At 35.1% G+C, this 26,222-nt stretch overlaps 1 protein-coding gene across 3 annotated transcripts in view; it reads left to right on the top strand.

Moving 5' to 3' along the window:
• Serpini1 (serpin family I member 1) overlaps positions 1-26,222 on the top strand; it is an 81,807-nt gene that overhangs the window by 25,857 nt on the left and 29,728 nt on the right. For 2 of the 3 annotated variants that reach the window (XM_048814359.1, XM_015494294.2), the window contains exons 2-4: positions 21,788-22,055; positions 23,227-23,457; positions 25,140-25,334. In XM_048814359.1, coding sequence (XP_048670316.1) covers positions 21,806-22,055; positions 23,227-23,457; positions 25,140-25,334 — 676 coding nt within the window. In that variant the 5' untranslated portion in view covers positions 21,788-21,805. Of the gene's footprint in view, positions 1-16,290; positions 16,327-21,787; positions 22,056-23,226; positions 23,458-25,139; positions 25,335-26,222 lie in introns of all 3 variants that reach the window. The other variant, XM_048814358.1, reaches the window with a different exon arrangement.

Genomic DNA, 26,222 nt, shown 5'->3' with positions numbered 1-26,222 from the left:
CTTGATACATTTGAGATACCCATTTTTGTTTTGTCTCTCTGTGGCAAGACTAGCCACAGTGTTGCAAAACTTTTGAGAATTGAAGAGTCCAAATAATAAGCAGAAAGTTTAATGATGCAATTTCAATTGGTTGAGGGGGTGTTCACTGGATTGGACGGGGTGGGGTTGGGTGGAGGATGGGGGGAGGGAAGGGGATGGGAATGGAAAAGATAGTAGAATGTATCAGACATAACTTTCTTATGTTCATATATGAATATACAACCAGTGTAACTCCATATCACGTACAACCACTGAATGGGAAGTTATACTCCATGTATATATGATATGTCAAAGTACATCGTATTGTCATGTATAACTAAAAACAACAAACAAATATGTAGAGAAAAATTATAGGTTTATATTTAATAGCTGATGCCCTTGTATAGTTTCTCTGTTAATAAAACTAAATGCCCAGTTGTATCAGTTTCCAATTGTATCACCAAACATATTAATGCAAAAACTTTAAACCATGTTAGACTTAAAGTATTGACTGATGACTGGTGAGTAGGACCTTTATTACTTTATAGTATGTTACCTTTCAACCATGATTACTCACTCTACATTAACCCTCTAATGCTTGTATACTCTACTGATGCGCTAATTTCATAAGACATTAGAGTGATTTCTGTTGCATAAATGATAGGTTTCATTGCTTATAAAATGTGCTTCAACACACTCAATAATGTCTTTTTCAAACTTCTATTGCATTGATTACATCTGGCAGTCCCATATGGTGAAACTTCGTTACGACTTTTCCAATTAAATTACGGTTGGAAACCCACTTCTGGGGTACAGCTCAGCAATCTACTAAATTTCTCAGTGACATTCAGAACATGAAATAATTTTGAGGGAATAAATTTGCAATACAAGTGGGAACAGAGGAGAAGGCTTTCAATCTGTATTAATTTATTTTTCAAAATCCATTACTTGTGCAATGTGTTTTCTAAGCTAATTCTAACCAAGGATGAGAAACACAGCCTTAGCAAGAGTCTGTGCTTAAGATATTTTCATATGTCTAAGCAGAATGGCATAATATGGTTCTTATATGTGAGTAGAAAAATATTCTAAATGCAGATTCTCCATACTTCCTCCCAGGATTGGCCTGGGCTAAGGACCTACATCCTATTTCACAGAGAAAAAGGGACCTATCTGTCAATTTATATAGTTTCCCACGATACCATCTACCCACCTCAAAGCCTCAGGAGCCTTGTATTTTATCTTTTTTCCTGTTTCTGTAGATATATTGTCTGTGCTTCTGTCTAAGGCCAATCACTCATCTGGTATTCTCCATCTCCTCTCCTCTCTACTCGTGATTCCTCTCCTGCAATGCCCCTCTCCTAAATAATCAGTTTCCCCTTTGCTAGAGCATTACTATGAGAAAAGAAATATGCTGTTTTTCCCCCCGTTTTAAACTAACAAATAAAATCCTCTCTTGACTGCTCCCTTTTCATCAGGCTCCTGCCTTGTTTCTTTGTTCTTCAAAACAGCTGCCTTGGCTCAGTTTCTATGTCTCTCTCCCTCATTCTTTCTGAGTTTGCTCTAATCAGGCTTTCACTTGCTTTCTTCTGACCTTCTCCATTCCAGCTGTTCTGGCTTCTTGCTGCCCTTTGGAATGACCAGACACACTGCTTCTTTAGGATTTATACTTGCTAATCCTGGGCCTGGAATCCCAAGCATGTAGGGCTTGCTTCCTCATCTTACTCCTAGAAGCCTCCTTTCAGAACTCACCAATTCAATGTCTTTTTCCTGATTTTAGCATTTAAAAGTCCAGTGCTTCTTCTCACTCCCTCACTCTCTTATCTCCCTTGACTGAGTACCAGCCCTAGAATATTGACCAAATTCTACTATTCTATGTAAGTTTTTTTTTTTTTTTAAATGAGTTTCATTATAAAAAGGTTTGGAAGTTTAACAGACAAAATAGAAGTCTCCCTTTACAAACCAATTGAATGTCCATGACAAGAAGGGGTTATTGAAGGGAAGGAGCATGACCAGTCCTGATGGACTTTGTCCACTAGCTGTGCACTGTGTACTCCTAGCCAGTCTAACCAAAGTCTCTGAGTCTCAGCTGACTCAGGAGTTAAGATAGTAAATGATGCCTAAATCATTCACTCAGCAAATATTGAGCACAGACCAAGAAGTGGGTGAGGCCCAGATACTTCTGAATGAGGAAGATATGGTACCTGTCCTCATGGAGCTTCAGTCTAAAAAGAGAATAGATATTAAACAATAATTCTGGACACAGATGTAAAAGTCATAGCCGCTAGATTGTAAAGAAATAGAGGAGCTGGCTTATATAGCGCCATACTTGTAATGAATGCTCAGATGTTTATTTCCTCCTTCCCTATTCTCAGACCACCGCTACCTTGTTTCAACCAGTTTTACTAATAGGCATATTCTAGTTGATATCCTACCAACATGTTGGACAGTTACCTGGTATACCCCTTAAAAATGTAGCCGAATGAGGTCAATATCTGGAATTTCTGATTTAAGAGTTTGTTGATGTTGCCCCTAAACTGTACTCAACCCATCTCCTCGGAAATTCTTATGCAGAATTCACCAGACCAAACACTGAAAAGTGCTGATTTAGAGAAATACTTTTATTATCTCCCTTTTTAATAACGGGTTATAAAAACATTTTAAAGCCATGTCATTCTGAATAAATTATGCCCTCCCAGAAGCCATTTAATCTAGGACTTTTGCCTCACATTAATGATATTAATGATCCATAGAGATCACATACTCACTATCTAATCATACTAGGTTCTAAATCTTAAAATAACTTGCCTCCCCCGAGGACCCCTTTTGTTGTCTGTAGCTTTATTGCAAAAAACACTTGAAGAGTTTTAAAATGTCATCAATTTTAATGGCTAAAAAGTAAGGAACAGCAAAGAAAGCCATGACCAGAAAGAAAATTGACCTCAGACAGCCTTTCTGCCACAGGCACTGAGGACGGTGATCAACAGATGGTGCTGATGGCTGCAATTATTAAGCCATGCGGATTCAAATATGAACATAATTTCACTCTCTTAACATAATTATGTTAAGTCAAAGAATTTTAAAACTTGGCATGTGGCCATGTTCTGCAATAAGGTCATAAACCCACAAAGTATTCCTGTGTGAGTAGTCATAAGGTAAGTTAGATATTACTCAATCCAGAATTATCAAAGAATAGAAAATCTGACTTGAGGGGTGAAAAACAAAAGTACACCAATGGCAATGTGTAATTGCCTTTTTTTTATTTTTAAGAGAGAGAGAGAGAGAGAAAATTTTTTAATATTTATTTTTTAATTATTGGTGGTCACAACATCTTTGTATGTGGTGCTGAGGATCAAACCCGGACCACACGCATGCCAGGCGAGCGTGCTACCGCTTGAGCCACATCCCCAAACCCCCCTATAATTGCCTTTTAACTGCAGTAATATACTAGATAAATCCAAGAAGAATTTTGTTTGAACTTTCTAGACAACTGAATCATATCCCACTAAACACTCAGTATTTTGCTTCAGATGGCTCGCAGAATTTATCTGACAATATATTATGCACTCAGTCTACTGAGTAGAGTAAGTTAATATGTTTAAAATAGTTCAAGGGCATCATCATTAATATCCAGACCTGGTACTGCAATAAAACCATGATTATCAGAGGAAACTTTCTGTCAGGTCTACATGGTTTTTCTTTTGCTGCACACCAACATTTTTTTATGCCTTCTTCTTGAAGTCATTGTGCCTGTCTCCTGAGCCCCGTCCTCTAACTTTTGTTTTTAATTGCTAAAAATAGGAATCCAAAAAAAAAAAAAAAAGCATATTTACTGATTGTACATACAATAAAAGTATATATTCTGGGTTAGGAAACAAGACCTGCCCCTCCGAATTAACTATACAAGGTTCAATACAAAATTTGTATCTTTATGAATTTTTATTTTTGACTGTTCAAATATCTTCAAGTTCTTGCTTATTCTGATTCTTCACTTGCGTTCTTGTTAAAAGGAGTCATCTTATATTTTGATCTTTGTATAACTGAGATACAACCATAACACACAGACTATAGAGATTCTAGGTATGTACTATAACTTTAGAGAAATGACTCCCTCTTTGCCACCATCTATTTTTCCCACAGGTCAAATACCCTTTGGTTATTCTCTAATATTAAGAGTTTAAGTCTTTTTTTAATATTTATTTTTTGGAGTTGTAGTTGGACACAATAACTTTATTTTATTTATTTATATGTGATGTTGAGGATCGAACCCAGGGCCTTGCACATGAGAGGCGAGTGCATTACTGCTGAGCCAAAACCCCAGCCCCAAGAGTTTAAGTCTTAATATTGTATTTACCAGTCTTATATGTGACTAATAATTATCAATCTGATAAATGACTAGAGTTACTTCAGTGGAGTTTTATTTTTCTAATAATTATAGATTTTCTATATTTAGCAATTAAAAACAAAACTTTTTTTATATGTTCAAGAGCCATTTATAATGCCTTTTTGGTGAAGTATCTGTTCATATTCTTTGCCCACTTCTCTATACTATTCTTGTTGGTTTTATTAATTTATACAGGTCCTTTGTTGACCTTTATCCTTTTGTAATAGAAGATTGATTTTGTCACTCGTATTTTGACTTATATGTTTTCTGCCATACATATTTTTTATATTAGGACAATTGTATTTATTAATGTTTCCTTTAATGGATGCTAGGACTTTGCCACCTTTAGGCCTCCTCCATTTCAACACTATAAGTAGGTACGTTTGTATATATAAAATACACACATATATATCATATCTATATATGAAACATATATGTAATATGTATGTGTATATATATATATTTATATAAATATGTAATACTATATATTATTTATTGTAATAAATATGTTATTATCACATAATTATATGTTATTATACATATATTATTATATTTCAAAATTCCCATGATTTCCCTCTAGAATTTTAAAATTTTATATTTTACTTTTAAAATCTATCCATCTGCAATTTATTTTGATTTGAGATATAAAGTATGCACCTTCTTAAATTTGTAAATACATGGATTTCCTGTTTTCTCAGTACCAGTTTTTACAAAATATGTGTCTTAACCCCTGGTTTGAAATGCTACATTCTATATACTTAATTGTATTTTGACCCATTCTATTTTAATTATCATAACTTTAATGCATTTTACCTTCATATCATTATTCTTTTCCCCAGAATTTTCTTTGCTATTCTTTTAGCTTAATTTATACTATATGACATTTAGAGTTAGCTTGTATAATTTTTAAAATGTTACTATTTTTTTAAACAGTTTATTTTAATTGCTGTAAATTATCTTTTATGGTTTGTTTCAACCAGGATTCAAATAACGTTTAGGTATTTCAATTGATTGATGTCTCCCTAATCTCTTATAAGTCATATCTCCCTGCTTCCCCAACTATCACAGCTCTTTCTTACCAGATTTTGCTAAAATTGAATCCATTGTCTTGTGAATTTTCCTATTTTCTGCATCTTCCTGATGGTACCCTTATATCTAATATGTTCATTTGTCCTTATTTTAGCAAGAACACTACATAGGAGATGAAGTATGCTGATCTTTTTTGTGCCTATTCTTCAGAATCATTTTAATTTTTCTTTCAGATAACTCTTCCTTATTTGAGTGTATTCCTAGGGTTTTAATGATCTTACTTCTGTGGAGGGCAATTTGGCAGTATTTACAAAAATTATAAGTACTTGTGTCTTTTGACCTATTAACTTTTATGAATTTATCCTGCAGAGATAATTGCACACCTGAGAAATGATGTATTTCTGAAGTTACTCATTGCAACATTATTTGTAATATTAAAAGACTGTCATTGTTTAAATCGTCATTGGTAGGAGGCTAATTACATAAATCATGGCACATCTATACAGCAAAATGCTATCAAGCTGATAGCAAATTGGTGCAACCACTATGGAAAGCAGTATGGAGAAGGCTATTTATAGGAAATAGTCTCAGCTTATATTGTTTACAAGACAAAAGAGCATGCATAGAATATACATTATTTTTATTGTAAGAAAAGGGGTAATACAGATGCTGTATATACATACAATATCGCTAAAAGATAAAATTGATTGGTTTCACCTGGAGAAATTGACTGACGAGGGACAAGGGAGTCTGAGAAAGAGAACCTTTATTGTATGTACACTTTTGTTGTTGTTATTGTTTTTGGTACTGGGGATTGGACTCAGGGAACTTGAACACCGAGCCACATCCCCAGCCCAGCTTTGTATTTTATTTAGAGACAGGGTCTCACTGAATTGCTTAGTGCCTTGCTTTTGTTGATGCTGGCTTTGAATGGGCAATCCTCCTGGCTTAGCCTCCCAAGCTGCTGGGATAACAGGCATGTACCACTGTGCCCGGCTACACTTTTTATACCCCTTGAATTTTGTACTCTGAATGTTTTACCTATTTAATTGATTTTAATTTAAAAAAATGTAAGTACTGTAATAAATCAAAAGGTAGACTAGATATTAATTAATATATTCTATATTTAAACTTGTAGCATTATTTGCCATAAGTAGGATCAGTGTTAAAGGAAGTGAGATTTCATCCCAATATTAGGAGTTACCTCGTCACTAAGTCAAAGCTGAGAGGAACAGCTGTGCATATGTCTGTGTGCACACACATGGAATTCCCCAGAGCCAGTCTGGCATAGAAAATTCCTGCACTAAATTAACAGAAGTGGAGGGATGATTTCTAAATCTCATATCCAATGGGACTAGCAGGGCATAGTGAAGTAGAATGGGATTTGAAGGCTTCAGACAAAAGTTCAGGTACCCTAATTGACTTGATTTTGATTTATTAATTTACAAAGCAGGGTTATGTCCATCTACCTGTAGGCGTGTTATAAGAATTAACAATGACTTGCATTTTATCTAGAGATGCCTGGTGCATTATATTATTTTTCCAGTTCTAGAATTCCTTAAAGTAATTTGTTCCTGAGGGAAAAACTGAAGTCAAAGAGTGTAATTTATGGGAAGAACTTCTCTTTGCAGTTTGAAACACATACCTTCCTAGAAATTTGTTAGCAGTTCTTTAGATAGTCTAGCTCCCAGCTACTCACATGTAGACTCCATAAATAAGAACATGACAGGGTACTCCCCGCCCCCGAATTGGAATTGGGGTAGCTTTTCTTGCACTTGAATTGAGCTTGACTTTCATTGTTTTTCTTAGTACGATGATAAAGCTGTGTTTAAATGTAGGTCTGATTCAGTGTAAAATCTATGATGCTCATGGCAGTCTGATAGCCATCATTCAGTTATTTTCTGCAGGACTAATTTTCATATTTTTAAAAAAGGTTAAGTCAAGAGAACTATTCAATTGTATTCCAATTAACTTTGAACTCGAATCTACATCTACTTGATAGTTTCTGACACATATGCTGGGGTCATTAAAATAGTCTCTAAAATTTCTCTGACACAGCTAGATTTAAATTCTGAGAATGCTTAAGATACATAAGAAGCAAACCAAAAATTTAAAAAAAGAAAAACCGGGGCTGGGGATGTGGCTCAAGCGGTAAAGTGCTCGCCTGGCATTCGAGGGGCGCTGGGTTGTGTCCATCGAAATCTGAAAAATAAGTATTAAAATTTTTTTCTCTTCTCTCTCTCTCTCTCTCCCTCCCTCCCTACCTCCCTTTAAAAAAGAAAAAGAAAAACCTTTGCCTGCATTTCATTGTGACTCTTGAGATCTTCCAGTGGTTAACTAAGAGGGAGAGCAGTGAATCCTAATAGTATGTCAAGGACCCTGGATGCTGGCTGCTTACAAAATAAGACCCATAAACTATGCCTTCCATTCCACCTGTCCAATAATGGGGAAAGCTTTCTACTGGTGTATGAGCTCAGTAAGGGATAGTTTCCTGCCAATGAGGACTGTTAAACTTGAATTAGATTCAGAAGAAAATAATTAAATCCATTTCTCTCCTGATCTCTGAAAATAAAGGTGGTCAATTACCATTTTAAGTGCCTCATGGAGAAGTGCAATTCTTCCCCAACTTTTTTTTTTCCCTCCTCCCCAGCATTAACACTGGCTGACTTCCTTGACACATCTTTCTACACACTTCCTAAAGCTATTACTATATTGTAAAAATGCTGTTCTGAAAATTACAGGGAAATATAACCAGAATACTTCCTCAGAACCTTTTTATATCAACTTATATTCTACTTGTTTGCCCATACTCAGAAATAAAAATTACAAGTTGCCTTTTCACAGCAAGGAACAGGGTGAGGAAACCAGATTCTTTTAGAAATTCTCCTATTACAACATTTATAAATAGCATTACCAGGCAGGTATTTTCAGGTAGCATTAGCACAACACTATTCAATGTCAGGGAAATTTCTTATTTTAAATTTATGAGAGCTTTTAAAAAGCAAAGGAATCAAATTATTTCTGACATACTCTTACTTTCATTTTTGCCACAGTCTGTAGTCCTAAAAAAAGAATATTTATAAAACAATGCACGTCACTTAATTTCCTCAGGGTAAAACAGTGTGAGCCATGAGTGTTTTTATGGTTAAGGAAGAGGCATTTCATTTAGATTGGTAGTCTCTATTAGAGAGTCCTTTCTGTTAATGGCTAACACTTCTAGTACAAGGTGAGAAAAAGAATTTTGGAGAAAATCATAATAAGGAAATTTTTTCTGGATTTCTAAGTTAGCATGCATTTTTTTTAAAAAAAAACATCAAAACAACTGTGTGGAATATAAAATAGTAAAAGAGCATCTGAAAGTTCTAGTCTTCAAAAACTAGGGACGGGACCGTCCTATGACCCAGCTATATTATTATATAATCATTTTATATCCAAAAGAATTAGAGTCAGCATGGGATGGGGATATGGGCAGCCCATGTTTATAACAGTGCAGTTAATAATAGCCAAGATACGGAACCAGCCTAGGTGTCCATCAACACATGAATGCATAGAGACAATGTGGCATATATTCACAATGGAGTTTTATTCATCCATAAAGAAGAATGAAATTATATCATTTGCAGGAAAAAGGAACAGAACTTGAGAGCATTATAATAAGCAAAAATGAGCCACACTCAGAAAGTCAAGGGTCATATTTTTCTTTCATATGTGAAAGCTGGAGAGCAAAAAACAAAAAACCAGGCAGGGGGAATCATGAAAATAAAAGGGAAACCAGTGAAGTAGAGGAAAGGGCAAGGGGGAAGGAGGAGGTGAGGGATGGGGAAGGTACAGGGGAATGAAATTGACCAAATTATATCATGTGAATGTAAGAATACATAACAGTGAATCCCACTATTATGTGTAATTACAATGCACCACAAAAACTAATTTTTTGAAAAAGTTCTACTCTTCAGCTTTGCATACATCAAATGCTCAGTAGGTAGCATGTGACATTGCTGATATTTGACTACTTTGACTTAAAAAAAAAACAACTGTTTCACAAGATTCAAGCTGATCTTAACATCCTTCCATATTTAGTTGATGTCATGTTCCCGTTAATCTAAGCCATCATACTGAAAGAGTGCTCATTTTGGGAACATTATGGTCATTAGCCAAAATAAGAAAGTAGCTTTGCATGGCCTCCGTAGAAACTGAAGCCAACTGAACCTAAGCATTTCACCTCAAGAGAGTTAAGGAAATGTCCTGAAACCCTCACATGTGATTTTATAATGTAAGGTCACAGGTTACAGATAAGGGAGCAAAATAACAATAGCTGAGGCTAATATTGTGGTGGGGAGAGACAGAGAATTCAAAATAGGAGAAGGAAGAGGAAGAGGAGAAAGTAAAAGGGGGAAAGGAAGTAGGGGCAAAAAGCTAGGGGCAGGGGAGAAGTAGAAGAAGAAAGATCCTTTGTATGTGGCCCTGTATACTGCTTTCCTCTACTGGGATATTATTGTGTTAAAATAGCATATTTGTGGCTCTGAATGTACATTAACAAGACAAACTTAAAACTGACTTGGAAAGCTATGAAAGCCTTTGTGTAAAGATTTTTTTTCTTTTGCTTTGTGCATTAAAATAACCTCTCTGGAAATTTTACTTCATTCCCCAGTCCTCAGGACATACTGAAATGTCATATGAATACATGAATGACTGAAGGTAAGTCAGACGACAGCTTCCTCCATTGGCAATATAATTGAGAAGTAACCTTACATCTCAGGATGTATTTTTAGGTTTTCAGAAACAGGGCCAACTTTTTAAAATGTTATTATATAAGTAACATTTTAATAAAGAACATTTAGTAAATCTAATTTTTAAAAACTCGGACTGAAAATCTGAATATCTATTTGAAAAACATAGACCTAATACACAAAAGAAAATGCCACAAAGGTAGGATGCTTTTGTCATCCTAGGCACTGGGATGCCTAGTACCTAGCACAGGGACTGGCACATAGTTGGCAAGGATTAGTATTTACTGCATGAGTGAATGAAGTAAATGAAATCCTAGGTCTTATATTCACATTTGGGTATTTCTCTAATCCATTAAATATCCTTTGTGCGTGAGAAGCTGTTCTGCAAAAAATCACCCAGTTTCTTACCTACAAAATTAGGGGCTAGACAAGGTGTTTCCCGCATAAACATTCATATTCTTGTAAACAACCAAGCCAGACAGTGTCTGGGGAAGAGAGCAAAGGGTAGGGATCCCTTAAAACATTAATGGGTAAATTAAGACCATTAATGCCTGGCTTGGTTCCAAAATGGCCTTGGAGGACATGTGACTTTGATTGATGACCTTCACCCATCTTTCTGAAACTACTTCCCAAATTTGGCTTAGGGCTCCTATGTCACTTTTTTTTAACTCTTCTGACACAAATCCAAAGGAAGTCATTCATTGGCAAGTACTTATTCTCTTCAATTGTGCCAAAGAGAATTATTCATTACCGTTTTATGGAAAGCCTAAATCACATTTCCAGGACAACTGGGAACCTGCCAGTTCACTGTGCTTTGTTGACATTGATTTTATTTTCCCCAGTAATCACCTGCTTTAACCAAAGATTCTGAATTCCAAAGGAGGCACTTTATTATTTGTGATCTCCTGAGAAAAGGGAGTTTGTTTTTTAAATGAAAATATCTTAGGTATAGAAACATGGTTTGTAGGGTTCATGCTACTTATTTTTTTTTGTTTTTGTCTTAAATACTTGTACTATGGACTATTTGGTTAAGAAACAGTGTTATAAAACGTTGATCTGTTTAGCCTACTTCTAGTTCTGCCTTGTCTAATGCATTAGGTAACCATTAACCATTTATTTAAATTTAAACTAAATTTAAGTTTAAAAAATTTAGTTCCCTAGGAGCACTAGCTAGAATTCAAGTACCCGACAGCCACAAGTAGCTGGTGGCTACATCATTGGACAAACATGTACATGTAACATTTCTGTCTGCAGAAAGTTTTATTGGGCAGCAAAGATAAGGATTCCTTGACTGAATGTGAGTCATGCTCCTTTGAGCCCTGATTTTGACCTCTGCCCTGGGTCTTCTTATTCAGTTTACAGTAAGAACACTGCAGGGTCATCTTAGCAAGGCTCTCCCACCCTTGATATCTGATTCCCCATCTTTTTTATCACCCTGGCCTTCCTCCAGCAAGATTCCTGTCAAGTCTGTTTGTGCAGAACTCTCCTTGCTGCTTAAGTCTCCTTTTAGTCATTTTCCATCCACTGATCTCCATCCTTTTCCTTGGCTGGAAATTCCCACTTGTTCTTGTATTTAAAGCTACACCTGACCTCTCCCCAATTGCATGAAACATCCACTGCAGTAGTCTCTCTTGAGTACATTCTTCCGGACCATCTTTAAAAGTGTCGTGAATACTTTTTCTTTAACAGTGTTAGTCTAATTTTTAAAGGACACAAAGTAATCAAGTATTTTTTTTAAATATGTTTTTAGTTGTGGATGGACACAATACCTTTATTTTGTTTATTTTTTGTCTGTGGTGCTGAGGATTGAACCCAGGGCTCCACATGTATTAGGCGAACACTCTACTGCTGACCCACAATCCCAGCCACAGTAATCAAGTGTTTTAGGCCTGAGGTTGTGGCTCAGTGGTAGAGCAATCACCTAGCACATGTGAGGTACTGGGTTTGATCCTCAGCAGCACATAAAGATAAACAAATAAAGATATTGTGTCCAACTATAACTAAAAAAAAATAAAGATTTTTTAAAAAGATAAATAAATAAAGGTATTGTGTCCATCTACAACTAAATTTTTTTTTTATTCTTTTTAAAGATGTATTTTAACTAACTTTTAATTTTAGAAATTACTTATGGCCTAAGGTGAGAAAAGGATTGACCAGATATTTACTAGTCAACCTCCACTTACTGAATTAAAACAATTTCCCACGAGATTATGATCGTTATGAAATGTTTTTTGGAGGTTCAGAGTCCCTATCCCTAATGGAACGGTAATATTACCACCCAGGGAGACTTACCTGGAAACTCAAAGCTTTCTTGGAAGCCTCAGACACTGACAAAGAAAGGCAGACTTTTCTTCTAATTCACAGTTCATCTTCATTCCAATTACCTTTCTGTCAATGCTAAGGAATCCAGACTTAATATATTATTAAACTTCTAACAAAGCACTTTAGAAATTCTGGGGAATTTTGCCACAACAAAATTTTCCTTGGTTGTGCTCCAATATTTCCAGGACTGGATTTGTCAGTCCCTAAATGAGCAGGCCATCAGGTCCAACTTTCCCCTTGGATGCATGCAAAAATACTCAAGAGCATAGTCTATATCTATAGCATAGTCAGGTCAGTGCAAGTGGCCATATAATTAGTAATTCCCAGCTACAGTTTGCCCAAATGACTTTGGGTATCAGTGGTACACTAATAATTCAACCAATAATCAAGGAGTATTTAGTGAATAAGAAAAAGCTAGTATTTGAGTTCTTTCTTATTCTGACCCTTGGATTATCTCATTAAAAATAATATTTTTCAAAGAAAAATGTCTAGCTTTAAGGATTTAAAAAATCAGATGAAGGATCATTATTTTTTAAAGGTTACAATCTTGACTTTCATACAAATATAAAATGACTACATGTTAAAATTTCATTTAGCTCATTAATTGAGCATTAATTAATGAGAGAACCTGCAAGATATTATGATCAATTTGGGAGATAATTCACAAAGCAGACCAATGTACATTAGGAATACTAAAATACATTTGCTGAGTAGATGCAAAACTGGTCAGTACCCAGAGGGAAATAATCAGTTACATGCCACTCCATCATGTATATATGCTGTGTATTTTTATGCTCAAGAGACATTTACATCACTGTCAGTCTTCTACAACTTAGAGTTGTCCAAAATTCCAAGAAACGTCCAAAACAACAGAGTCAGATAGCCTGGAAATGTATGTTTTAGATAATGTAACATTTTTCCTACAAGACTTCTATCTACTCATCATCTTGGACTCTTTCTTTATATTTTCTTTTTCTGGCAAATGAACTTTCTGTAAGTTCTGTAAGTTTGTCCATGGTTCTGTCCTTTTGATTTGTCTGGCGTTTTCCCAAGTTGACCTTGTTTGAGAGATACCTGAGGAGCTTTCCTCTTCTCCATTCAATAGTACAGGAAAAAGAGCATAGGCATGTATCTACTGAAAACTGCAAATCATGAAAAGGGTCACAGTGACCTTGCTGGGTGGGCAGAGAGAGACAAAAGAAAAGGAAGCAAGGTTTAAATTTTGTACCAGAGAGAGATTCAGACATTACCTCTGAGGGTTTGCTAATTGAGTCTGATAACAGACAAACAATAGATTAATAGGAGAAAGCCTTTAACAAAATTTGTTAATGTGAATAAGCATGATTGAGCTTAACCCTAACCCTAACCCTAATCCTAACTCTTTTTCTAAGGAAGAGAGATTTGGGGAATGTAGGCTGTTTAGAGTAGTCATACATGATCTTGGGAGAAATGAACTGACCTGAGAAATAGCAATTAGCTTGTCAGTGATTCCTTTTGGGATTTGAAAGAGACTGAGAGATAATATGTTATGATAAAGTCTGTCCAGGTATGGTTACATTCCTCAGCCTTCTTTCCTGGGACTCTGAAATTTCAGAGAGAAGATGGAGGATCCTATGTTTTCCTGGTAGTCCTGGTTAGGGCAGATGAGGGAACCTAAGAATAAAACCTGTTCCAGCACCAGCTGCCCTCCAAGGACATTTAAATTAAAATAAACAGCAGGGCTGGGATTGTGGGAGAGCGCTCCCCTGGCGAGACTCGGGTTTGATCCTCAGCACCATATAAAAAAAAAAAATAAAGGCATTGTGTTGTGTCCATCTACACCTAAAAAATAAATATTAAAAAATAATAAATAAATAAAATAAACAGCATAGCAGAGTACCATATTCTGGGTATTGTTTTCTAAGATGTTAACAATTAAGCCTTTTGTAATTCCTTATTTCCTTGGTTCTGGTTTTAACAGATATCTCTATTTAATAACAGCTTTTTGGGGAAGAAAGACAATTTTAAAGGGAAAAAAATGTACATTTCTTTTAAAAAATAATAGTGGACTGTATTTATTCATACCATGGCATAGTGCCCTTACAGTAAGTAAAGATTTAAATCTAAGCCTTCACATTCCTCTGAATCACTTCTGATCATCATTTATCATGCGTATCACAGGATCATTTTACAATGCAGGTTTTGATTGAAACCTTTTTAGTGCTTTTTGATGGAAGGAATCATAACGCATTTCAAAGAATTTTGGAATTCTCTACATTTCCACTTGATTATTTGAGTAGTGTATCCCTGCATTCCTACCCTACACATACACTTCAGCTTAATTATATACCTAAAATTTTACAGGTAATTTTGAAAGTTAGGAAGTTTTCAACAATTTATCACCTACTGAAGTCTGTAGCATAGCATACACACATATCTTTCCTGCCTTTGAAAGCAACAGGATTTATTCTGAGAGATTTGGCAAATTCCTCTGCTTTTAGCTGTACTGCTTGGTATCCAACAAACAGTTCTTTTGTATATCCCAAGGACAAAAGATTTATCTACTTGAACAGATTTATCTGTTTGCACATGTCTTCTATTCTTGGGTCTTTTGTAAAGCATTTGGTTGTTGTTTTGAAGAAAATTGGTTTGTTCATTCTTTGAGTGATGGATATTTTCTTCACTTACAGTACATTTATATCCTCCAGTGCCCTTTCTGTTCTTGTCTACATACCCAGAATGCCCTATTGAGGACAATTCCAGATTCAAGTTTAAGGAAAAACTCAGCTATGAGAGGCAGCACCCGTGGTAGAAATAAGTCCACTGAGGGAACAAAAATTAATAAGTAACTTCAAGTTCAAGTTCACACTTGCTGTGACACCTGCATAAGAAATGACAGCTGTGTCACAGCTTGGCTCTCTGCCTGAGGACTGGCTGCTTTCTTTGGATAATGATTATAAGATTTATTCCAATTTCAAAATAGTTAAAATTGAGGTAGACAAAGAACACAATGCATGTTTCATGAAAAATTGCTAAATTACAGATTACTAAAATACAGATTCTTTTTTTTTTTTTTTCATAAGATAGTGCCTTTTCTGTTTTTGGACAATTTTTTTTCCTCAAATTTCCAGCTTTATTGCTGTTGATCTAATTTAAGTCTTTCTCTTAGAAAGTCAGGAAACAAAGGCCTAGAGATTTCAACTTATTGCAAATGTTTCTGTGAAGCTAGTACTAAGCAGAATTAGAACAGTGGTTCCCAAACACTCAGTTTCCCAAACACTCCATAAAATTTTTACCAATCTGTGGCAAAGTCGGGGGGGGGGGGAAAGAATAGTGAAATTAATTAATTTAAATATATTAGTTTTAAAGGAATGTCATTTTCATTTTGAAATGTTTATTCTTTCATGTGATTGTAAGAGACTTGTTGTTGTTGTTATTGTTAGGGTTTTGCTGTGGCTATTGTTGGTTTGTTTTTGCCCCCACTCCAGTGTGTTCATAATCAATAGAAATTTAGCAACCCTGTGTTGCGTTCCCTCAATATTTTTAAGATATTGAAAAAAAATTACTAATCCTCTGCATGCAAAAGTCTGAAAATTAACAGACGAAAGGACTTACTTCTAAGACAGGGTTCTCTGTGTTAAGCTCTCATTCTTGTATTTTCCCCCCAAAGGAAGGGACATTCTTCAGCCAGTTTTCTCAGCTGTTGGGAGCACCTCCACCTTTTCTTCAACTTACAACTATGAGAACATTTTTTTAAAATTTGAAAGAATTGAATTATTAAAAAATCAATAAGATGCATTTATGAATAAATGTTTTTTTTTTTTTTCTTTGCAGTACTGAGAATCAAACCTAGGACCTTGTGCATGCAAGGCAAGTGTTCTACCACGGGAGTTTCATCCCCAGCATCAATCTCCTTATAAATAAGATTAATTCCCAAAGATATTTTTTTGAAGTATCTTTTTTATTATGCTGGTTTTAGTCTTGTGATTTCTCGTACTTTGATATTACAAGAAGATTTAGTTCCCTGGTTTAATGAAGTGTTTTCTAAAATAATATACACTTACACACATGCACACAATCAACCCCTACCACTGGCATCAGGGAGGAAAAATGCAAGAATTAGTGGTAGTTTATTCATAGCTCAATTACTTTTTCCTTTTCTTCTACTGCAGCACGATCTACTCCTATTCTAGTGCTGCAGTCCCTTGTGATTTTTATAAAAAGGCATTTTATTCACTTGCTTGAAAATAATATATCTCCAGCGTAAGTCTCCATGTGAGAGAAGCTCATTTGAGAATGTATTGATTATTATGATTAATCGTGAGGCCCTGGCATTTTGTAGATTGATGTTAATACAGTAATGTTTGAGTGCCACTTTTGTGACTGTTCAAGGTGGTGTACCTGTTGTTAATGCATCACATGTTCAGCCATTGTTTTGTGCCAGTGCTGGTGACAATACCACTTTGTCCAGTGGGAAAGCTGGCCTCACACTCAATGAGGAAACACTTTATCAAAGGGGAAAAAAATGGAAATGAGCCACTACCTATGGCTTCAGATTAAATTAACCTCAAGAACTCAGAAGCTTCAGTGACTCCTATGCAGCATCTTGTGCTTTAATATCTGTGCTGTATTAATGCAAAAAATATTGATTTGGCACCTACTATGTATAATGCAGTATGTCCTTATTCCGATTAACCTAAGATATAAAAGATGAATACCTTCTATTTTTTGCCCTCAATAAACCTAGGAAAAGAGATGATGCATATATAGAATTATCTTTAACAGCAGGAAGCAGTGGTGTATGCTGTTGCAGACATAGAGATTAAAAAAAAAATGTGGTGATATATCAGAGGAAGGGGAAGTTGCAGTTTTACCTGAAGGGCCAGGAGAGTATTCATGAAGGAGGTAAAATTGGAATAGAATCTCAAGGAATGTTTAGGATTTGAACATATGGAACTGGGTTGGGGTAATTTTAGGGAGGAAAAAAAAAACTACATAAACCAGCAACAAGAGAGAGAAATACTGAGATATATTTTGCACAGAGGGGTCTCACTAGAGTTGCAGGATCCATGAACAAGAGTCTTGGGTAGAAAGTTATGGTTGGTCACAGTGCAAAGGAGGCTCAAGACTGAGAGAGATTGTGAGGTTTGGTAAATAAGGTAATAAGCTGGCCATAGGGCATCGAGACAGTTTGATCTGACGGCAATTGATACGTTGGAGTGAAGAGGGTAGTAAGCAAGGATTCAAAGAATGACTAGGAACCAGTAGCATAGTCTTTGAGAATGCATTGGGAGCAAGAATCACTGTCGTGGCCATGGGCTGAATAGTGAGAGACACCAGGGATGCAGTATGGAATAAATGTTCACAATCCATTGAACACGAGGGGGAAAGAGATGCAGAAGAGTCAAAGACTGATATTGTAAGGAAATAGGTGAGTTTGATTAATAAGATAAGGGGTCCTGTGTAAGCTCTCTTGTACGTAAAGAATCCACAAGAGTTGAAGAATAAACAGCCCATGAACAATTAGCAATGTACATCCGAAATAAATATAAAAATAAAACCAGAAATGGAATTTTACTTTTTTTTTGGGGGGGAAGATAATCTGAATGGATATCATAGTTGAAGTATCTTTGTTTTGAGTTTTCAGTGGTTTATTACTTTCCATGGCTTACTACTGAGGAGAGAAGAAATCAAGGCCAGGGTTAGATTCATGGGAACGTCTACACTAACAAGGGAGAGCATGGAAAGGAAACCCCACCCCTCACCAAAAAAGACCTCCAAGCAATCAGGAGTAATCAGAGGCAACTGAGGTGCAGAGAGCCAACAACCAGGTGTGGGTAGGTGGGCTCAGAAAGGCTGTGCCCGGCTAGCAGAGGTAATTTTGCTGAAATCTACAAATTTGGCTTTTAATGGAGGAAGGCTTACTTAACTATGGCCAAAAACATACATTTCCAAAGCAGAGTTCTTTCAGTATTTACCAAAATGTTCCCTGGCATGAACTGCTACTGCTATTTCACAGCCACAGGCTCCTAATATCCTAGCAGAACATGTTATCAGTGGACACTGCTGCTTACTGCCCTGGAAGAGCCCTCACTCACAAACATAATGGGTGCTTTTCCTAGGAGTTCTCTAAAAGCCCAAAGACACGTTAGGGGTTTTGGCTTCACTATCCCCCCGCCCCGCTAAAGGAAAAACTGCACGGCTGCAGGTCCAGCAAACACTGCTTCTTTTTGCATCCAGACCATCTGCTGTAGAACAAGGGTTCTTCATCTGAGGCCACTGAATATCCTGGCCAGATATAATTTTCAGTTATCCATGTGTATGTATTTTTCTGAAAGGTTGATTTACCCTTCTCCTAATTTTTAAAAGACTTATTTTCTTAAAAAGGTAAGAACCAGTATAATACATTTTATACTCCAGCACAATGATGTGAGTTTCCTGAGGACAAAAGCCTGTTTCTATGTATTTTCATATGTTGGTATTACCTCTGTGATCTTGGCTGAATTCATAGATAATGGTGCTATATTAGATGGGCCAACAGCAATGATAAAATACTCATCTTAGTTCTACAGCCTCTTTTTTGACTTGGCAACTATGCCTACAAAATGTATTTTCTCATAATAATGTTCACCATTAATAAAACTTGTAGCTTAAAATCAGTAGCTCACACATTTTTTGTAAAATAGTTTTGTGAGGTAGGGACTTTCCAAGTTTTTAGAGAATGCACGTGACTTGTTGAAGGCTATACAGCATAATATCAGACCTGGGACTTAAATCCAAGTCTTGTTCTCCAAGTTGCATATCTTCCTGTTTATCCAAACACTGGAGAAGGAGTTTACTTTAGTGGTTGAGGCACTGTCAAGTGATTTAAGCTCTAGTCCTGGCTCTACAACTTCATATGACATTGCCAAGTTCCTAACATCTCTAAGATTGCATTTCCATTTATAAAATGGGGGCAGTAAGAGTTCCTTCTTAAAGAGCAATTACAAAGTTTAAATAAGATATATTCTGTAAGTATGTGTAAAATGTTAGCTATGATTTTCTCATGATGTTTCATTTGTAAATAAAAATGCCTATAAACATATGATAGGCCTACCTTTGTTTTCTGGAATGTATTAATTGGTCATTGATTGGGATTTTTTTGGTTTTTATGAAGAAAATATTTTTAATAGCCTGAAACATGAGCTTGTCCTAAAGGCAGTAGTTTCTAAATAGCTGTCTTATTGACTAACAGAAACAACTGTCATATAATGAATTTAGTTTCTTTGTTTTGTACTAAATAATAAGTAGTGTTAAATGAGTAATGAGGCCTAGGTTTGGCCCTTCAGCAAAGATGGTATAGTGCAGTGATTAAGATGATGGGCTTTTGAATCTGACTGGATTTGAATTCTACTAAATAGCATTACAATCTATGCACTAAATACTAGATATGTCTTAAGTCCTTTTATAACTTACGGGAGGACTTGTTAAATTTCCTCCTGAACCTAGAGAGAGAAATTTCCATCTATTCTATTTCTATCTAGTCCTGGAATTTTCTGGAGCACAAAAAAAAAGTGAGAATGCTCCAGCAACTGCAGCCTTCCAATGATGGTAGGCTCTTAAGACCTGGCTTCTGTCCCAAGGCTGCATGAGGTACATAGCTTGCCCTGCCCCAGTAGCAGCCACTCCATTAGCAGCAGGGGTTGTAAGAGTCCATATTGACTCATGCCTTCATATACAAGCTAGACTTATTCAAATCTAAATACAAAAGCAGGAAGGTAAGGGTTAGGGGAGAGGACCTTGGGAAAAATAAATAAATAAGTAAATAAATAGATGCCTCAAACTCGAAAATGTGAAGAACTTATAAATTGACCAGGCAGTTCTCTGAAATTGGAATTTCAAACATTATAGGACTAATTAGGATCTTCTGACGCAAAACCCTGTTGGAAATAAACTGTTCTTCAGTTAAATGTGTATGGACTCTCTTATTTGATTAATGTAGGAGACTGTTAATGCCAAGTCCTAATTAAAATGCAGTTTTCCTAATGTGTTTATTCAATGGCAGTTTATGTATTATTTTAATGATGAGTTTCAAAACTGATCAAGAGTAAATAAGTTACTTAATTATTTGAATAAACAGTTTTGCTTTCCAGATGCCTGCAGTGACAGAGTGGGAGAATACAAGGAAAAGGGGGGATCCTGTCCCCAGTGTGTACTGGTCAGGCTATTAGTGGAGAGACAGGGCTGCTAGAATACTGGCATGTTGAGAGGCAAAAATGAAACTCAGAAGGATCGGGGAATAATGTTTTCTTTTCCCAAGGGAAAATGGGACTTTGATGCCCTTCTGTTTGGTTCTAGAATTGTCTAGTCCTGATAGTTAGAAATGCTCATTTCAAAAACAACCACCAATTGGTTAGTATAAGCTGAAATGGTAACATAAGCCTGAGTATTAAAGGACCATTTTGTAGCAAGAATTCAACTTCATTCTCAACTTTGGCTAGAGGTTCCTCCCTGGCCAAAGATTGTCACTGAAAACAGTAACCTCATAGGGAACCAGCATGTGAGGAACAATTCACAGGCTTGTGTTGAGTCTGCGCCTTCTCTATTTGGTTATCACTTTCCATGAGTTCTGTAACCTGGGCAGAATAAACTGAGACTTGTGGCATGGGTGTGTCTGATCTCTTTTTATCAACTGATAACCTAGTTGTAAGGTGTATTTATTTAATAAATTATAGTAAATGGGTAAAGCAACATTTTCAAATGCCTAATTTCACTATTTCATCTCAAGCCCTGTAAACATCTTTGGAATTTCATTACCCTTGTCCTAGAACTATGTACCTTATTAGAAGCTAGGATAAGTTGGTTCAAAATCATGATTAAAATGTGTGGTGAGGCTATGAAGTTATTAAACTAGCCTCACCAAGCATGACTTTAGAATTACTTGTATATGTATTTTTACTTACTCTAAATTTCATGAAGGTGAGGATCATGGTTATCTTGTTCCTGAAAGAATCCTCAGAACTTAGCAATGTTATTTGTTTATTTGAATATTAATTGAATCATTAGAGGTAGGACTTTCGAGGTTGGGGGATTAACTTGGTGGTGGAGCGTGTTGCTTGGCATGCATAAGGTCCTGGGTTCAATTTCCAGCACCAAAAAAAGAATAAAGAAAAAGAAGGACTTTCCAACACATCCTTTAATGAGGCTTTGTTTTATAGTTATTAATATTATGAATGTTTAGAAATGTTTGGCTCACTTCACAAATTTTCCAAGAAATAATCTCTTATATATTTACCTTATACTCTATAGCTTTGAGATAACTGGCAATAATATGCAAATTATTGTTTTTTAGGCTTGAACCTACTCCAGTATGGCTTTCCTTGGACTATTCTCTTTGCTGGTTCTATACAGTGTGGTGGTAGGGGCCACTTTCTCTGAAGATACCATTGCTGAGTTGTCAGTGAATATGTATAACCATCTTCGAGTCACCGGGGAAGATGAAAATATTCTCTTCTCTCCATTGAGTATTGCTCTTGCCATGGGAATGATGGAACTTGGCGCTCAGGGGTCCACTCTAAAGGAAATCCGCCATTCAATGGGATATGACAGCCTGAAAAATGGTAAGTGTGCTTGAGTTTGATTTCTCAAGATGGTTTGGCTTTATCTTTGAACTCAATTATGTTGTCCTATGTCAGAGACAGCAATGTTTTACTCAGGGCAAGAAATGATCTTATGAGATGACATGACCAACTTGGAGGATTAAGAAGAAAGAAAGGTTAATTTGCTAATTCCTGACTCCATCTTGGCTGAGTGAATCTAGGGAAATTCTTTCTTTTCAAAATTATTATCATTTAAAAAAACCCCAAAGTGATATAAACAAAAGCAAAAATAATTCTGAAGTTTCCTATCTAGAAAGGCCTGTATTCATCAATTATGATACAAATGAATGCAAAATGACAACTGTAATAAGTGCGATGAAGGCAACTTGGTTTTCTGAGAATATCAGAAATTTTTGCTTAAAATCAACTTTATACTTACTGTATAAATAACAATAATTTTTTTGAAATGCTCTATTATTATTAAACTTATATGTATTAGAGAAAATTTCTAGCCAAAAGATATTTTATAGTCATTTTGATATGATGTGTGATGTCTATTGTAAGTTTTCTAGTGTATATATGAATTAATTCATTAAAAAGTTAAGAACGAGGGGCTGGGGTTGTAGCTCAGTGGTAGAGTGCTTGCCTAGCACTGGTGAGGCACTGTGTTCGATCCTCAGCACCACATAAAAATAAATAAAATAAAGGTTTTTTTTTTTTTTTAAAGAAAGTTAAGAACTAAAACAATTTCCAATGTATTTTCTAGTTACAAGATTTGAAAAGTCCTATGAGAGTAAAATTTAAAGGAATATCTTGAATTTTAAACTAGATAATTAAACTTAGTGCTTCTGATAATTTCAGAATAAAATAAGACTCATTTAATGAGAGTAACCTGAGTACTTTGAGACAGAACTTAAAAAAAAACACTCTTACTTTGTAAATTCTAGCAAGATAATGAAATATAAAATAATATTAGTTGAGAATATTAAGCTGCAAAAAGTTAATTTGAACATCTAGAACTGACATAAGCATTGGAAACACTTTACCATTGCCAATGTAGAGAGTGTCCTGCTGTTTTTTCCTTGGGTCCCTGTTCTCCTAATGTCCTTTGCTGGGTTGTAATGTTCTTTCACTATCCTTGATCTTTTGCCATGTTTGTTCCACTAACAAATTTGTCTTTGTCATCTTGCAGGAGATGAACTTTCTTTTTTAAAGGATTTTTCAAACATGGTAGCTGCTGAAGAGAGCCAATATGTGATGAAAATTGCCAATTCCCTCTTTGTGCAAAATGGATTTCATATCAATGATGAGTTTTTGCAAATGGTGAAAAAATACTTTAATGCAGAAGTAAATCATGTGGACTTCAGTCAAAATGTAGCTGTGGCCAACCACATCAATAAGTGGGTGGAAAATAACACAAATAGTATGTTCTTTCTTTCTCTAATAGCTTAGTTTTAAGCACCTTTTATTTCTGAAATTATCTGTCCCCTCACTCCTTTCACATTTTGAATGTTAGATAGCATTGAGTTGGGTATGCAATGACAATTTTGTGTAGGCTACAGTCCATTTTAGAGATATTGCTTATGAATGAACACTAAGGAAGAAGTTAGATCTTTAGGCATTGGAAAGGATTTGGGCACTAATCACTTGAAATCTGAGCTCTTACTGATGGGTTTCTGAATAGTAATGGTAAGTACTATATGGAATGTTGCTTGAGCTGACTAATAAATTATTATTAGATTAGAATGGCAGAGGTTACTCTTAGCAATATGATTAAAATAGAATTAGTCAAAATCAGAATTCAAAGATATTTACTGGCTTTTGAACCACAGAAATTGATTGATTATAAAACAATTTGAGTAGGATTTATTTTTTTAAAAGCAGCCCAATTTTAGCTGGAAATTAGAAAAAGATATATTTTATTTTAAACTTCATTTCTTATATGTATTTAAGATTTCCAGATGTTTCATATTTTAACCATTTTATTTTCTAGTTTTTTACCCACAAAAATAAATGAAATTAAAATCTAAAAAGACTAATTAAAGGTAATTAGCTGTTCATTACATCAATTCCCCAAATAATGGTAATCTAAAATTTAAGTTGGAAACAAACAAACAAAAACCCTAATCAGATACACTGAACACCATAATTCATAAAATGCCGAGACATCCTGTACCTTAAGAATTGCTATGACCAGGGGCTGGGGTTGTGGCTCAGAGGTAGAGCACTTGCTTAGCATGAATGAGACACTGGGTTCGATCTGCAGCACCACATAAAAAAATAAAATAAAGACATTAAAAAATATAAGAATTGCTATGACCAAGAAAATGAGAGACTACAGAGCAAGTTTTGGTCCTGTTTTTCAATGATGAGATTAAAATGTAGAATAGAAGATATGAATTTTCGTGGTTTTCTTTTTCTTTGTCTTTTTTTTTTTTTGGCATTCAGATAATAAAAGCAAGAATAATAACCTACCTGAAAAAGGTTAAATTATTAAAATCTGTCAGTTTTCAAACTCTTTTAGACACATTTAGCAAACAGCAAAGACTCAATATCTTTCAAAATCGATTTGAGCATTTCAAAAGATAGAAAACAATGCATCATGAGTTCCATTCGCTTTGGCTCATTTGATGTCACCTCGTCAGGTGCAGTTGTTGCATTGACAGGAAGATGTCCAGTATTCTCAGGGAGAAAGTTTGGATTGGATAGCATTTAATCAGCTGTTCACCCATACATTTAGAAACATTTGAGTGCTTACTTTGTGTCAGGAGTGTCATATGCACTATTGCAACTAGATAGCAATGAAGGCTGAGATTCTATCATATATGTCTCTGTAGTTTGGGTGTCAAAAAAAAAAAAAGATGATGTTAAGTTGATGTTAGTATTATGTTAGGTAGCATTGTTGTTTTGATACCCTTAATTGTCAATTCTATAATCACATATATGTGTAACATTTTTCCTTTGAAAGATATTTTTTTATTTTTTTATTTTAAATTTAGTGTATAATTTTTATGGACAACTCTGTTAGTGGACTGATAATCTTTTGATTTCCCCTTCAATTTCCAATTTAACTAAATTTTCATCTGTTTATGTTTCTCCAAATAGATCTGCTAAAAGATTTGGTGTCCCCAAGGGATTTTGATGCTGCCACTCATCTGGCCCTCATCAATGCTGTCTATTTCAAGGGGAACTGGAAGTCACAGTTTAGACCTGAAAATACTAGAACCTTTTCCTTCACTAAAGATGATGAAAGTGAAGTACAGATTCCAATGATGTATCAACAAGGAGAATTTTATTATGGTAAAACATTTTGTGTTTTTTTTTTTCTTTCCTCTTGTAGCATATTGACAGATTTCTAAGAAAGAACATGAAATATTCACTACTCACACTCTTTGTTGATCTAATTTGGGCTACAATTCAGTTTCCTTGGCTGCATTTTCAAAGACTTGTAATTAGATATTGAGTGAATATCATATACATTGACAGTTTTCCAATATGTTTCTTAAATTTATAAAGCTGATCCCACCTGCTGAGTGGGCTTTATTCATCCAAAAAAAAATCTGGCATTGTGCAAGAATGTTCTGATTTATTCTATAAATCACTGACTTTGGGATGTTTTTAGTGTACTATGTGATTCATTAAAAGATTTGAGTTTCTTCTCACCTTTTGATTTATAAGCATTCTTGTTACACAAGAACTTTTCCATATCTTTAAAATTTTATAGATATTAAGTGTGTGTGTGTGTGTCCCCAGAAATCATTGTTCCTTCACAGTTTCAATTATTGATAGTCTACAGTTTGTGGTCAAATATATTATTAAATTTCTTTGGCATTATTTTCAAAGATGTTTTATGGCACCCTTTAAAGTTTCTTCCTAAATACAAAATTGAATTGTAATAATTTGTTAAGTCATAAGCAGAAATGTATTTTAAGCCAAATGTATGTTAGAATATTCTATTTCAGAGTATGTTTAATGTTGAAAGACTATAATTCCTGTTAATCAAGTTAACAGTCAAATTATGAAAGAAAAATACCCACTTATATGAAAATCAAAATGTTTAGTTTGATGTCTAAAAAAACCTATGTCCACTATAGGAAAATATTCATAACAAAAGCATTACACTTATTTTTGAAAATGGAGAAAATTTAAAGCAGTGGGACATAAGTTTTATTTTTGTTGCTGTTTTTA

The sequence above is a fragment of the Marmota marmota genome, unplaced genomic scaffold (genome assembly GCF_001458135.2).
Source record: "Marmota marmota marmota unplaced genomic scaffold, marMar, whole genome shotgun sequence".
NCBI lineage: Eukaryota > Metazoa > Chordata > Mammalia > Rodentia > Sciuridae > Marmota > Marmota marmota.
The sequence above is the reverse complement of the archived record's forward strand: the minus strand, read 5'-3'. Positions and strand labels throughout refer to the sequence as shown.